The sequence below is a fragment of the Hakea prostrata genome, chromosome 7 (genome assembly GCF_041222555.1).
Source record: "Hakea prostrata isolate BN-2017 chromosome 7, UWA_Hpros_2, whole genome shotgun sequence".
Taxonomy (NCBI): domain Eukaryota; kingdom Viridiplantae; phylum Streptophyta; class Magnoliopsida; order Proteales; family Proteaceae; genus Hakea; species Hakea prostrata.
In genome coordinates this window covers 8,728,562-8,745,249 of record NC_142606.1, presented here as the reverse complement: position 1 = coordinate 8,745,249, position 16,688 = coordinate 8,728,562, and the positions used below count along the sequence as shown (strand labels likewise).

The 16,688-nt window shown below is 38.6% G+C and overlaps 1 protein-coding gene and 1 pseudogene across 3 annotated transcripts; both read right to left on the bottom strand.

Annotated features, from left to right (window-relative positions):
- Window positions 1-2,198: 2,198 nt before the first annotated feature.
- On the bottom strand, window positions 2,199-5,824 carry LOC149009485 (boron transporter 4 pseudogene; annotated as a pseudogene). The gene is made up of 2 exons (XR_016174626.1): window positions 4,492-5,824; window positions 2,199-4,339 (listed from the first exon to the last, which is right to left on the bottom strand). The product of XR_016174626.1 is annotated as a boron transporter 4 pseudogene (transcript).
- Window positions 5,825-7,302: 1,478 nt separating this feature from the next.
- On the bottom strand, window positions 7,303-11,575 carry LOC149009484 (adenylate cyclase). Of its 2 annotated transcripts, XM_089163600.1 has the most exons (2): window positions 10,617-11,575; window positions 7,303-7,539 (listed from the first exon to the last, which is right to left on the bottom strand). In XM_089163600.1, coding segments are annotated over exons 1-2 (603 nt in total). In that variant the 5' UTR covers window positions 11,219-11,575; the 3' UTR covers window positions 7,303-7,538. The 2 variants fall into 2 exon arrangements, with proteins under 2 accessions (XP_089019726.1, XP_089019727.1); XM_089163601.1 differs by lacking the exon at window positions 7,303-7,539 and having other exon boundaries at window positions 10,616-11,575.
- Window positions 11,576-16,688: the final 5,113 nt, after the last annotated feature.

Sequence of the window (16,688 nt, the reverse complement as noted above, 5' to 3'; positions counted from 1 at the left end):
GCTATAAATTTAGCGGAAGAAAACACAGGCCGCCATGCTGAAGAGAAACGAGGTAGAGTCTGAGTAGGAAGAAAACAGGAAAAAAGAATTGAGTAGTTGCGCTTAAAGCTAGAAATTTAACGGAAGAAAATACAAGCCATGTTGAAGAGAAGCCAGGTAGAGCTTGAGTAGCAAGAAAAGAGGAAAAAAGAATTAAGCAGTTGGGCTTAAAGCGGAAAAAACCACACTCCATGACGAAGATGAACGAGATGAAAACTTGAGAAGGAGAAAAGAGGAACCCTTAAAGCTGTTAAAACTGGAAGAACATATTTAGGGAGCGCAACCAGAGGCCATATTGAAATGGGCAAGCTTAGGAGGGAGAAAAATTCAACGACAAGCCTTCCAATGAATGATTCGACAAGAGAAATTTACAGGCGTTGGAAGCAAAGAAGAAATCAATGGCAAACTATCTAGAGCACAAGGGTTTCCGGCAATATTTTGAAGAAACAATATGAATGGAAGGCACTTGCAGCGAAGAGAGTGCTATAAAGAGGGAAAGAGAGTTTGTTGCGAACATTTGACGTTTGATGTTTGAGATTCGCGACTGTAGGAGAAATACATAGTTAGGTTTACAAACAAAAAACGATTTAAGGAAGGTTAGAAACAACTCATAAAACCAACAACACAGTAACTGCAAAGTTCAGGAGATAGATTATTCATTACCCAAAAAAAAGAAAAAAAATGGAGTTGATTATTGATTGGTACAGAAAAAACGCGCAAGCCACAGCTCACATCCTTCTATAGTTCTATCATACTCTTATCTATTCGTTGTTTTGGACACTATCTGTCTATTCTGGACTTGAAACCAAGAAGAACCTGATAAGCATTTTAATAAATTTAAACAGCTATTACTACTATTGAAAACTCCATAAATTTGAATTCGATGCCTCTCCATCTCCTCTACATACATTAGGCGTTCGAGGAAGAAAATAACAATAGAAGGAATATATTTTTCATGGTAGGAAATAAGAAAATATTTTACATCCTCTGATAATTTTATTTTGGGGGTGAAAAGTAGACTTATTCATTAGGGTAAAATACCTGAAATCTAGATTACAAGCCTGTAGAATCCGGGGATTGGATAAGGGCCAAACTAACTCACTCGTACAAGTTATGGCCTTCAATGCAAGAGAACCTGCAACTGAGTTGGAGTCCCTCGGAACATATACGTACAGTGGAAAGAACAGAAATTATTGTTGCGAGGCTTTGATGTAAAATAAAATAAGTGAGGTCCATTGAGAAATGATGACTAATGATGAGCCTGTGTAATGTAACTCTTTTGAATCTATCTTCGCTTCAACCATCTGAAAGCCCATAGCTAAGCAGCAATGTCTAAGACCCTCTTTGAGACCTATGGCTTCTCCCTGAAATGCAATGGCAATTAGACAAGGGAAGAGATTGCGAGCTCCGGCCTTCCTTCCTAATCTCGAGCAAGTATTCCTATGCCTCCAGTATCTCCTCCTTGAGAGATGCATCAAATGCTGAGTTTAAAAATGCCTATTCCACAATGCAAACATGTTGAATACACTACGACTACGAGGTTCCTTAAAATGAGCCTCTCACCTGATGCTATGCCTCCAGAGCAGGCCCACCAAATAAAGTTTCGAACATGAGGATGGGTTATGACTTATGAGATGCCATCGTCTATGAGAAGAGGTAGATGATGTCGCTCGCTGAGCTTCCCTTGCTTCCTCCTAGTTGCACAGGAAATGACAACCAAGCTTGGTAGAGTATTATTGCCCATTCTTTACTGCCAATCCATATTTGGTAATCCAGTGAAGCCTGATACCTTAAGGGAATTCCCAGGATCTCAGCTTGGGAGTGCCAAACAAAATTGTTGTTTCCTATGGAAGCCAAGCTCGTGTGCTCAAGGAAAGACAACCACATTGGTGCTTACAGTTGAAGTTAATGGTATAAAAGGTGGCATAAGGCTTGGCTATTCGAACAGAGATTCATTAGTGTCGGCGACTAGATGGCGAAGTGGCCAACGATAGTGAAAGCCTCAAACGCTTTTTTTTTTTCAGGACCTCCCTCGAAGGCTTAGAGGAAGTCCTTTAGGCAGAGATATGAACAGCTCTCAAGTTTTGGTTTTTGGGTTTTAAGTTATAACCCCCTTTGATGTACCCAAAAAAAATAATGTTATAGTTTCATCCCCAGAGACCAGAGCCATAAAAATAGATCAATCTTTCAATTAGTTTATCATAAGATACAACAATAATCATTACGCTTATCTTCCCTCTACAGGCCACTCGTTTATACTACTCCTGGATTGTAAACACAGGGTAAATTGTTGCTTTGGAGCGGTGCTCCCTGGTCAAAGTTCTCTCTCTACTAATTGTTCTCTCCATGCTCATAGTTCTCCCTCTGCTCAAGGTTCGAATCTTCAACTCTCCTCTACGTGTGGTCATTTGATCCAATATCTCACCATCACACACGTCCACCCCTGCTTCGTTATCCTCAGATTGGGCTCCTTCCGGGTCCTTCAGCCTCTGATACGGAGCACCAGGGATCTCCTCATACTCTGCGGCATCCAACTCATAAAGGTCATTTGCATCCATGAATTTGGGTAGGATATGCTCTCTTATGCTTATCAGCATGAAGAATGGCATTGGAAAAAGTATGCCAAATACGGGTATCCATGTCATCCCATAGCATATCAGGAAATACACAAATTGGAAGATTGTAAACATGGCAATATTCTTGAATGGCACTTGTTCCACATATGAAGCATGATCACCTTCCAAAACCTTAAATCTGCGGCGAGGAGTGACCAAAAGGAATAATATCCTTTCCCAAAACTGGTTTCCTGGGAGGCTGTCAATGGCCATATATGCAAAATAACCCCACAGAACTGATGTGGGGATCAGTCTAATGACAGGCATAGCACATACTATTGCACCCACCATCATAGACTGTAAAAGGTTGCTCACCCTCTGCTCGTTGACCCGAACAGGTAGATTGGCATCAATGTGCTTCTCTGGATCAAATTTGTTCTTCTTTGGATCTTCAATACTCATCATAACTGCATCTCTCAATCCTTGCAGTTCGCATTTCACTGAATCAGTTGGAGGGGCTTTGTCCATTCTAATAAAGAGATCCTGCAATGTGCCATATATTTCTGAGCTGCTGGCATGTTGTTTGATGCATTCTTTGGCCTCCTTCACCATCTTCTTTTGAAGCATTTGTTTCTTTAGAACTGCAAGACTTTTTGTATGCATTGGGGACTGTGGTATAACCCCATTTGAAGGAGGGAGGCCAAGTAGACCACAGAACAAGACCATGACGCCAAGCAAAATTAGGTCGTAATGGTAAGCAGAAGGTTTCTTGAGATTGAACTCCTGCTGCTGTGCCATCTTTGAAGCCACACTATGATCAAAGAAATAAAGACCGGCTATCATAATTGCTGGTATTATAGCAGCAAAAATATATACAACTGGGATTGTAGCCATATCAGAAATTACTGTGGCATGGTATAGCGATCCAGATTGATTGGTAAGTCTCCTAGGAACCCCAGAAGGAACTTTGCTTGGCACACAGAATGACAATGCAGTCCACAACATGACCATCAAAGGAACACCATAATCTGCAATGAAGCTTCTAAGCCACCCCGCTCCATACCACCATGACCTTGCGTTCCTGCTTCCCAGAGAAGTGTAGAGTACGCCACATGAGAACACAACAGCCAACAATCCGTTAGCATATGGCCATGGGAACTGATATTGAGCTTGATTTGGATCTTCGTGTGTAGGGATGTGGAATTCACTGATGACACCCAGGATGGCCTGTTGAAGGAAGAGTACTGTAATCAACATGCCGAACAATTCCCCGGCAATCCTCGTAAACCTAGCAATGATATTGCAGGCATTGAATATTGCAAGGATGAACAACAGAATAGCAGTCCAAACGCAGACCCATCCAGCCCAAGCTAAGAAGAGATCTGCCCCAAGTTCTTTTCTTCCTTTGGTGAAACTATATAGATAGGTATACATTATAACAGTTGGCTCTGCAACACCTACAATCAACAGGGGCTGTCCACCGAAAATTGAGTGAATGATACCACAGATAGCTGTAGAAGCTAGGGTTTCAATAGTGCTCAATCTGCCTTCTGTTTCTCTACTAATCTGCTCTCCAAAGGCAATAACAGGGAGAGCAGAAGCAAAGAAAATGTAGGTACTGGGAGCCAATATTCTGAATGAACTAAGTCCAGAGGTCCAATCTTTCTTGTAGAATGTCAATCTTTTCTCGAAATCATTAATAACACCTTCGAATGGTGCATGGAAGCTTTCCATTTTTGAAGAATCTGAAAAAGAATCAACGTCCAGATGAATTAACAACTTGTTCCCAAAAAGAAAAATGAAATTTAAGAACAGAAACCTCCAAAGCATAGCTAAAACAAATTAGAGTCCTTCCAAGTTTAGACCAACAAATATTAGAGAAAGAAATGGACAAGACCTCTTGAGTATTTCCAATGCAGGGTTAGAGACTGCTTGCTAGGAAGAGATACAATAGCTTTTTGTTCGTGTGGCTCCTCCTAGATTCTTTTCAAGAACGAGCTGAAAGCCTGAAGGGGGAAGGAAAAAAAACTAGCGAAACAGAGCAAAATCCATATTGAAGAGGAACGAGCTAATAGTCAGTGAAAGGAGCAAAACAAGAGACCTTAGTGCCTGTAGCTACAAATTTTAGCGGAACAAACCAAAACCCATACTGTGGAGGAACAAGTTGAGGGCCTGCGAGGGAAGAAAAATCAAATATCTAACCTAAACATCTAACGGCAGGAACTAAACCCCATATTTAAATTCAACAAGCTAAGGGCTTCAGAGGGAAGAAAATCAGGACAACCGTAGCGCCTAGAAGCTAGAAATTTAGCGGAAAAAACCACAAGCCATGAGGAACGAGGTGAGAGCCCGAAAAGGAAGAAAAGACTGGAAAATTAGAGAGAGAGAGAGAGAGCACACAAAGCTTAAAGCTAGAAATTTAGCGGAAGAAAACACAGGCCATGTTAAAGAGAACCGAGGTAGAGCCTGAGTTTAAAGAAAAGAGGAAAAAAGAATGAGCAGTTGGTCTCTAAGCTAAAGAAATTAGCGAAAGAAACCACACTCCATATCGAAGATGAACGAGGTGAGAGCTTGAGAAGGAAGAAAAGAGGAGCTCTTAACTGTTAAAACTGGAAGAATATATTTAAGGAGCGCAACCACAGGCCATACTGAAATGGGGCAAAGCTTAGAAGGAGGAAAAATTCAAAGGCAAGCCTTCCAATGAATGCTTCGCCAAAAGAATGTTACCGAAGTTGGAAGTTAATAAGTGGCAAACTGTCAAGAGCATATGGGTTTTCCGGCAAATATTCTTAAGAAACGATATCTGTAAGGAAAATCCAAGAGCCAAAAAACAAGGAAATTACGGGGAAACAATGTGAAACAAAGGCAACTGCAGGGAAGAGCGTGTATTGTGATCGTTTGAATGTTTGATGTTTGAGATTGGCTGACAGTATGAGAAATATATAGAGAGAGAGCTCTTCCCTGCAATTGCCCTGGAAACCCCTCCGACAAACAAAAGACGTGTATGAAACGTTTGGAACAACTCATAAAACCAACAACACAGTAACTGAAAAGTCCAATATTAGTGAAAACCCACAAGCCACACCACACATCCTTCCATCATATTCTATCTATATATTCTTTCTCCTGGACTTCTGGACTCTAACTAAAAATAAACAAAAATCTATCTGTTCTGGACTCGATGTATTTACCTGTTCTCAGCTCTATCAGAGTTTAATTTAGAACCATGAAGAGCCTGACAACTATTTTATGAATTTAAATAAGTATCATGTTAAAACTCCATAAATCTCAATTAGATTCTTTTTTTCAGCCTCTCCCCGTCTCCTCTACATCGAGCATTCTGAAAATAAATAAATAAAAGAATATTTCATGTACCATCATGGGGTTGTTTTGTTGGTAATAACTTGCTAGTAAAGAGGTAAAAAATTTGACTTTTCTTAAATGATATGTATAATAGTTCCATCCTCACCTAAAAAAGCTTTTTTATATTAAAAAAAATATATATTTCATGTCCATCCTACCCATGCCATTAACTTAACAACAAAAAAAAAAAAAAAAAAAAAAAAGTTAGCAAATCCCCAATGTGCGCTTAACCAAAAAATTAGAGATAAATGAACCTTGTAAGTATTAGTTTGTTGCCACCTAAAGAAAAAAAAAATAAAAACACCTAGAGAAGAAACCTTGGAGAATCGAAATGGATTTCCTTGTTAGACAACCCTAATCAAAATTCTAGGTGCAACTTACGGTGTCACACCTAAAAGTGGACTTTGAATGAGTTTCGTAGATAATAGACTCTATTGCAAGTTGCAACACATAGTGACCACATAATTTGCTCCATCCTTCACCCCATTGAAGCATCACCTTGAGACTACCCCAGCAAGAGAGCAAGCCAACTTCATCAATCTATAGCCTTTGAGAGAGAGGGAAGTATATAACCCGTAGTCTGGTTTTGAAATGCTTTATACAGCGAAAAAACAGGAAAATCATTTTGTATCGTTCCGGTATGAGTTTGATTTAATTTTATGGGTTTTCTTTTCAGCTATATTGTCCATAAATCCACAGCCAGCTCCTATAATTGCTTCTAGGCTCACCCGAGGTTTCTCTAATAAAATTTTAATTCTATAGTCTACTAGGTATACAAGGAGAGGAAGAAATTAAAGGACTATAGAAAGAAAGGAAGCAATTAAAAACTAAGTGCCAAGTTTTGATCAGGTGTAGGATAGGACCAGGAAAACGGAGGAGAGGGGACGAGAATCTGGTTAACAAATACTAACGTTTTTTGCTCAAAAGGAAGGCATTGATAATCTGCAATTCATTCCAATGAGGCACAAGCAACAGACACTGGATCCAAAACAAAATGGGAATGGATCCACATCCAGGAGGACACAGACCAATAAGTCCAAGCATGGCTGTTCTGTTAAAACGCAGAAATAAAAAGAAATTAGAACACACAGACGTCAAGCCGTCAAGGACAACTGGAAACTCTGTTCGACAATTATTCACAAATGGCCGATAATACTCCCAGTGTCCCTACATTTTATGGACACCATCAGGAGGCCGTGGTCAAGGGAATGAAGTGGTAAAGAGGATTTTACCCATAAAAAAGGTGGTTAAGAGGAAAACTCAATCCAAAAATAAAGGACATATCCACCCCAACTATAACATTTTACCATTTACAAAAGCGAAGAATGTAACCCATCCCCAGAAATGATCAGCAAGATCATAAAAATACTTGAAATTGGATAGAATAGCAATTGTAGCAACGAAGACATGCTTTGGTGGTAGATAGTTAATACAAAGCTCCAAGGAAGAAAGATACACAAGGATGATTTATAAATTAAAATTATGACAGTAGGGGAACAAATCATCTCTTATTGATCAATTAGCCATCTCATCATCACCAATAAATTCATGAGTTCCACATTAACAGAAATCCATGATAATCCTGGAAAATGAATAAAGACCCTGTCAAAATAGACGAAAAACGTACCAAGTTAAACAGCTTTTGCGATCAAATCAGAATTCATAATTACAAGAGATAATCTAAAATAAACTTGAAGGCAAGATAAAATGCAACTTAAATCAGAAATGTGAAGCATTATTTGAAGTATCTGATAAACATCAACTCAACCAATGAAATGCCAGAAATAGAGTCAAATTTGGACATCCCTCAAACCAAAATGATCAAACGCAGTTGGCAGTTGAAACTATTGTTACTTCCAATGCAGAACTACATTTTGTTTCTTCTGGGCAAAGAGAGAAAAAAAAAAGGAAATTTTAGGATCATGGTGATGTGAAATTTGCAAGAACCAGAAAATGAATATAGTGGTTTGTAGAAAAAACTAGTGGTGGGATCACAATCACATATATCAATCAATTCTTCCTAGAGCTGCTGTTAAGGATAGAACAGTGAGACCATACCTTCAATTTTTATTTTGCAAGCACTCATGTTCACCATAACCTCTATTATTCAAGTCATCCTTCCAGATAATAATTGTAATCTCAACCCCTCATCAGCCTCATAAAAAACAGAACTGCTACCCACAATCTGTACCATCTACAAAGACTCCTTTGGTTTCTTTTCTTCAATGACCTTAACCCACCCTGCAGACCCTGTTGACTAGCCAATCGGGTTGCACAGGGTCAAATTGGAAGCATGGACCATGAAGGTTTAGTAATTGCTCAGTTTTCAAATACTACAATGTTTGCTGGAAATCATTGAGATGGGACCCTTGTTTTCCAACATGTCCTAATGTCATGATTCTTTACAACGAACTAAGTCATAAAATTAGAGCAGAATGTAAAGAAAGAAGTGCGAAATAAACAACTGAAGATGGTGCTTTCATAAGTATAACTAGACTCTCAAAACATTTCACTATTAAATGGGGTCAGCTACAAGAATCCTATATCATCAAACAATTCCACTTGGACCAATCCACGCATGTGGTTTTTTAAACTCCTCCAATCTGCATTATATCAAGTCCTCTTGCCACCACATTCAAAAACTCTGCTGCAAATGCCTATTCCACTAAAATGCATATTTTCAACTTCTATTGGAGCCACTCCTTAACATCAAGAATTCCCTCTTCTCATTTTCTCTCTTTGTTAGATACTTGATCCAAAACTGATGGAATGAGCTGAGTGAATCCCTTTAACCAATCTCACACTAGACTAATCTAGCACCCATACAATAGAGTGGGCTCCATTAGGCACATAACACACTTCTTATTTTTCCACTCGTTCATCTCAACATTCTCTTCTCAGCTATTATTATTATTATGCTGATGTGTTGTTACCAACATTCAGCTTCATATAATATTATTAGTCTCAAATTTATCTCTCTCTCTTCCTTTTACCCTTCATGCTAGTACACAGTATTACTTAGGAGGGGTTTCCATGGTAATTCTATTACCCTTTCCTCGGGTGCATTTTGGCCTCAGCAATTCCTCCCCATCTCAAGTCTTCTTTCATCCCTCTCTCTCCCTCAAGTCCTCTCTTTAAGGCAACAAGAGTAACAACAACAATGAACAACTAGAATGAATAGAGATATCAAGTTAATACTGCCTTTTCGACTGGATCACAGCGACTACTAAATGATACAAACACAGGTCATCAATCCTTCATTCTCATCTAATTTATCTTAAGATAATTATTTGAGAAACTAAGTGGTCAACACCATCCCCACCAAGACTCCAATGATATCATCTCAATTGCTCTTCATGGTCCACTCTGCTCTTAGAAACAATTACCACTGACTTAAATATTGCTCTGACCTTGCCTGCAGGCCCTAGTATCCTGAAAGATTAATTGTCATCTCAAGGGAAAGAGCTTGAAAGGCGTGATGATGCAGATGACAATAACAGCCGAATATTCAGATTGCAAAAGCTTTCCAGTGTAGAATGGTTGCAAATATGAGACTGGAGAGGCTTCTTCAGAGGACTGACACTGATGTAAATGGTTCAGTAGTTTTTTTTCCTGGTCAAATGACAATTTCTAACACTATCTCGAAATATTATGCTCTGATTAAACTAATAATGACCAAACTTCACCTTCTGAGGAGTCATCCGGAGTTCCAGATAAATCCAATATTGAATACTTTCTAACTTCGAAATGAACTGATTTTTTTGTACCCCAAAAAGGCAGAACAAAGCACTAATCCTCAGTAGATTATTGACGATAGCAAAAAATGGTTAAAAGTTACAACAGCCGTGCGACATACTTCTGTGAATAAGGGTCACTTCAGCATTCTAGCTTTTATAACACTAAAGATTCAGTGCATTGGATTTTTGTTATATGGATTGCTAAAAACAGAGAGATTTATCATCAGAAAAAGATGTCATAGTGTAAAGTGATGGATCAGAGGATATTCAATAGGACATGAATAACTTATATGAAAATAAATAAAGGTGTACGCTTATATGAAAATAAATAAAGGTCTAAGCAGGACCCCAAGAAAAAACGAACCACTGAGAATGCAAAGAAGGTAAAGGTTATTAGACTGGGAAAATCAATTGCTGTCAAGGCAGCAGATCTCACACTTCTGAAATGAAAGTTGCATCAAGGATGCTGAAGCCCTGATGTCAAGTAGGAGGACCATTCAGGGACTCTTGCTATTTGGAATAAATAGTTAGTCAACACTAAAGAGACCTCAGTTAGTAAAGTTGACTTCATGAAGGAAACTTTAAAACCCAATTGAATGGCTTACACTACCTTCACAACTATAGCAAAATCAGATGGAGATTATCAACATCTTCCCAAATAAAGATGGAATTATGATGGTCAGGCAAGGTCCCATCAGAGCAACACATAACATACAAGAGTAAAGTAACTATTGATGGACAAATGTACTTAACAAATGTAGAACCTTTTCTTTTTCATTTAAACATACTAACAAACAATTTCAATACCTTTGGGAAAAACCGGATTTTTTTTGTTGGAAATACCTTCAAAAAAAAATTAAAAAAAGAGGAATACCCAAAAAAATTTAATACGAATTCAACAATGAATCATTGCTTTACTTACTATGGCAGCTTCCCCGATCGGAAAATGGCAAACTTGGAGACCTCCGAATAAGAATAGGCTATCCCATTTTCCGTCAAGAACGCTTCAAGCAACTTCTTGACGCTTTCAGGATCATCGCTCTCGCACTCAATCTCATAACAAGTCCCGAAATCGTACTGAGTTTCATCCAGCTCCAACTTCAACCCTTTCCAATCATACACCAACCTCACATTCCTAAACCCACCCAAACACACGAAATTGTTATCAGCAAATTTGAACTCCTCTTTTACTCTCCTCATGATCCTCGAATCAACAGAACCAAGCCGCCATGGCTCAGCAACACAAGCACGACCAATGGAGGGATCGATGTCTTCCTCGTCCTCTTCAACGCGGCTGATGCCATCGACGAGAACGGCTTTGGCTTTAAGAGAGATGACACACCGAGAGTCGCTGTTGTAGAAGCGGATACGGAGGACGGCGCGTTTGGATGAGAGCTCGCCGGAGCCGCCATCGAAGAAGACGTTCTCCTGGAAGTGGGTGGTGATGTGGTAGGGTTTGAGGACGTCGGCGAGGTTCTGGTGAGAAGCGGAATCAGGGAGTCGTAGCTTAATTTCTACTTCCATTTATCTGATCTACCGAACGCTCTCCCTTGTTGAAGGTTGGGGTGATGATTTAGGTTTTAGTTAGAGAGGCCGATGCGTTGAGCTTTGTTGGAGGGGTCTTTGTTGCGGTCTAGGTGACCGAGGACGGCGGCTGTGGCGGCAGTGGTGGCTGTTGATGTGGCGGAATTGGTGGCGGATCGCCTGCGAACTTCTTCAAGCTCTTCTTTGTCTTCGATTTTGACCTCGATCTTACTTGGTTTTCTTCTCAGCATCTCTCTTGTCGATTTCCACTTTTGGTTCTGGATTTCGACGTTGTGGCCCTTATTCTTTAAGCAGTCACAAATCACAATACAACTTTGGTTACTGGTGAGTGATGGATGAGAATCCTGCGAATCTTTGTTCTCGCTGTTCTCTGTTCCTGTCATTGTTCTTGTTCTTGAGAAACAAATCCAAAACCTCTCCTCTCCGAGCCCAACCGAATTTGCCCAGCGATGTAAAGGGTTTGAAGAGATCTGCCCCCTTGGTACTCTCATACAAATCCAAGTCCACTCCTTCGAGCCCAAGCCCAACCTAAGAAGCCCAGCGATTTAGACTTCACCGGATTAGCTCTCCACGCCCAACTGCTTAAACCCAGCGATGTAGGGTTTGAAGATTGGCCCTTGTTACTCTTTCATATATCTACATCCACCCTTCCGAGCCCGAGCCCAATCCCAAGCCCACCCAATAAGCCCAGAAATCTAGGCTTCACAGATGTGCATAGCTAATGGTGTCAATTGCGTACCGAACCGTGCCGTTCTAATTTCGGTACGGTACATACCGAAACAGAATTTCTTCAGTACGGTTCCGGTATTAGGTACTCATACCATCGGTATGTACTAAAACCGTACCGAATTGGTACTGTACCGAATTAAGGGATATAAATGTAATTTTACAATGAAAACACTTCACATTTACCCTATCTATAATTACCTATTTCAGTTTTTCATTTCGTCATTCACCTCTTCTTAGATTTACTTGTTTTGTTTATGTTAATATCAAATTCTATCAATTGTTTGGTCTCAATTCCGTTAGGATCTTAATGAACTAATAACAAAAGTGGCCTGGGTTTGTTTGTATCAAAAGTGTATCGCATTAGATACCGTGTTTAAACAGTTTTTCGGTACCGATTTAATACCAAAACCGTACCAAACTGTTTTTACAAATACTGAAATCGTACCGTACAGTTTAAATTCGGTACGGTACGGTTCTAGTTTTCGGTATTCAAAGTTGGTACTGTACTAAAACTGTACCGAATTACCGAAACCGTACTGATTGACACTCTTATGCATAGCTAATAATACACGAGTCCGGATTTGCAACCTGTCGGGGTAGCACTCTGTGCTTCCCGACGGCTTTACCACCATAAATTACAGGGGGCCTAGGGGTTGGGTGATGGGTTTTTATTTTTATAGTTTTATGTTTTATTATTTTTTACTTGTGGGTCCCACATGATTTGTGGTGGTAAAGTCATTGGAGAGCACAGAGTGCTTCCCTGATGGGGTGATGATCCGAATTCATAATACACATACTAATTTTGTTTGATTGCAAGGATAATTTAAGGTAAAATTTTTATGTAAGAAAACAGTAAAATTATTTGATAAGCTATTTTTAAGTTTTTATTTAGCAAAATAACCACTCAATATTTCACTAAACAAAACTATCTAAAATTTAGTTTGAATTTATCAAACTAATCAAAATAATGATTTGTCATTTCTTTAGATATTTTTAACCTCCAACACTAACCATATTGAAGAGGAAAAAACACTATTTCTATTATTCTTTATTTGATTTTATATTCTTTGTTTCTTATTTCTTCTGCAATTTTTGTTATTTGATTTTATATTGTGAATAAAATGTTTATAGTTAGTAAGGTAAATAACTACAATTGGTTTGCATCTCTTACCTAAACAAGAAAATTTGGTTTGCATCTGACTTTTTAGGGTTGAAGTCATGTATTTTTTTTTTGTACTGATGCTTTAATTTACCTATATCTTGTTTTAAAAAAATCATTATCAATAATTTACCTATTTTTGTCAAATATGTGTGGGCCCCATAAAATATATGGGGCCTATTCCTTAATATAATAAAATAATTCATAGGTGGGACCCCAATGGGTCTTATAACGGCCCATACAATATGTGCACCGAAAAAACATTGGTGCTTCCCCAATTTGGACTTCCATTCTCGGTCCTTTCAATATTGAATCCTGGTTCTGCCCCTGCCTTGAACCATCGTCCAACCATGATCGCCTTCTCTCCCATCTCTGTAGTAACCACCATTTGTACATCAGATGCAACAGGAACAGATGAACAGGAGTTGGTATCATGACCAAAATTTTTGCATTTATCGCATAGGGGTGGTCTCTAGTCATATTGGACCGATTGAATAAATGACTTCTCACCTTCTTTCCCCATCATTACAAGATTACGGAGACCATCTTTTGCGTTGATTAGAATACAATATCGAGCGAATGATAATCTCTCCTTACGTATAGTTTGCTGATCAACACAAAAAGGGCAACCCAGAGTACTAGTGACAGTACTAAGGTTGACTCTGCCCTAAAAATCAAGGCCAAGATAGTCGAACCTAACCAAAGGCTTAAAGAGAAACACACTCACAGAGAACCATAATAAAAATCATAGATATTATGTAGAGGCTTACTATGTATTGGCAATTGGCATAAAGAGGAGAGAAGCAAGCAATTAAAGGGAAGCCCAAGTCAAGAGTTAGCTTAAAAGAGAAACACAAACACAGAGACAAGCATTAATGGTGTTGTACGGAAGCAAAATCATAGATTATGTAAAGGCTTAATGTATTGGCATAAAGAGAAGAGAGAAACAAGCAATTAAAAAAAGGGAGCTCAAGTCAAGAAGTTTGTTGTTTTCCTATTTCAGGAAACAGCTACGGTACGTGAAATTTATTTGAAGCACTTAAAACTTAAAAGATCATTTTTCTCGGACAAGTGTGTGTGACACATCCTTTGCCGATGAGTTGCACTAAATCACAAGATTTTCATCACTTATTATACTTTTGGTCCTCCTGCAATAATTTGAAATCAGAAATTAATTTCGATTTCGGTGTGGCGTACCACCGGGGGTGGTCTAGTGGTCCCAAGCTCACTCCCAAGTGGTTTGGTAAACCTCATATTTCATGTTCGAATCCCCTCTGCTCTTTTGTTTCTTGCATTAGACAGTTGTGGCCTGGGCATGAGTGCTACCGGCCTGTGGACTAGCACTCGATAAAAAAGTCCAAACGTTGCGTAGCAAGGGGCCGCTACTGCATCCCCTCTTTTTTTGTTTACCAAAAAAAAAAAAAAGATTTCATGTGTGCGTAAGTGATCTAAAACTAAAACATGGTTAAAAAAAAAAAAAAAAAAAAGAAAAGAAAAGAAAAGAAAAAAATAAAGAAAGAAAAAAAGAGAAAGATTAGAAAAGAGAGATATTAGAATAGCATGCAACCAAAATATTTATAAATCAATTCAAATAATCTACGAGCTCCAAAACCTTTAGGTTTGGTTCGATTTCTATCCATTTACTTTGAAGTGAACCAATCCAGGCAATCCAGCTAATATTAAATTTGAATCATCTCACTCTTCTCTGCTGCATTAACTCAAGCTCTTCATTAGTAATTACAAACCTTGCCATAATCACTTGAGTGCAGCCTTCCTTCATGAATTGAGCCGTCTCCAAACCCACACGAGTCGGGATCATTTCCCCATCAGGAGAGCAAGGCTTTCCAACCACAGAAATAATGGGCCCACAAATGAAAAACACTTTTTGGAAAAAAAACTCAAATTTTAACCTGTGGGCCCCACTGTGTTTTTGTGGTTGGGAAGCCGTTTGTGCTCCCCCGACGGGAAAATGATCCTAACTCAACCCACACCCTCACCGAATAAATGCACAATACTGTATAAATGCTAACTTTATACAGCATAGAAGCTTAAAAGAAGAAAGCAAGAAAGATGAAAACCTTGTCAATGCAGGATTGGTAGAGGTAAGATCCATATTTCTCGGTGGAGAGGGCATGGGTTCGATCCTTGCGGATGACAAAGCACCCTCTGAGGATGCAATCGAGGTGCGCAAAAAAGCTGGTCTAGATGAACCTCAGGTACAAAAAAGAAAGAAAGATGAAAACCCTAATTAAGAGTTTCTTCTTCTTTGGCGGTGGTGAGTCATAGGAAAACCGCTTTCGACGGGGAGATGATCCTGACTCAACCCACACCCTCACCGAATAAATGCACAACATTGTATAGAGGCTAACTTTACACAACATAGAAGCTTAAAAGAAGAAAGCAAGAAAGATGAAAACCCTAATCAAGAGTTTATTCTTCTTCTTCTTCTTCTCTGGCGGTGGTGAGTCATAGGAAAACCGCTTTCGAGTCCAGCAAGACCTGCCCACGTGATGAATTTTACTACTATATCAACTGTGCTACAAGAAAATAGGGTTTTAGAAAAATTTATAACATATTTTTAAAGGCATTAATAAAAAATTATTTCTAATATTTTATATTTGAGACAATATTAATAAATGCCTAAATAATGTCACTATTTAAAGATATTTAGAGGAATTAATTAAGTAAATGTCTTAATAATTAAGTTTTAGAATCAATCTTTTAAAAATGTCTCTATAGTTTTTTCCTAATGTTTATAATGAATCCCACTTTGAGGATTACCGAAAAGGATTACCAAAAACAAATCTAACTGAAAACGAAAATTTTGTGAATTCCCTCTAATTTCCCCAAACGAAAAGAGAAAAAATGCCAATTCTTTCTTAATCTTCCTGCGTAGGTTTCTTCAAATATTCTTTTGATCATTTTCCCCCTGTAAATCAGTTTTGTTAGAAAACCCTTGCGAGCGGCGATAGAGGAAAAACATAAATAATAGAGAAAAGTGAAACATCTGCAATTTCTTGGTAAGTTTGAACAATCGTTTGCTTCTTTTGCCATGAATATGCATATATTTTGTTGTTGTGAAATTACAAGGATTGCAGATTGATTCTTGCTTTCAACCCCCATAAATGCAAGTCACACGTATGAAGTCATTTTTGCTCAAGTCGAAACTACATTGGTTGTATCAGGAGTTTTGGGATCAAGGATCGTGATCAGGTGCGTGTGGATTTAGTATTTTTTCCCCCTTATTAATTCTCCTTTCCTTGTCTAGATAATGCATTTTGGTTCATTGTTTTACCTTTTAGTAATCTGTAGGAGTTTCATATTTGATTTTGTCTGGTTTTCATGTTGAAGTATTTTGGTGAATACCTACTCTAAAATGTACTCTTGTTTCCTGGGAATCACCTAAGTAGATATTATGTTTTTTCCCCATGGAACCGAGAAATGCTGGATTCCTGGGGATTGATTCTTTGCATGGCTTAGAAAAGCATCCATTGGAATAGTGAAGAGGCATTTCTGTTTAACAAAAAAAAAAAAGAAAAAAAAAAAGAAAAAAGAAAAAAG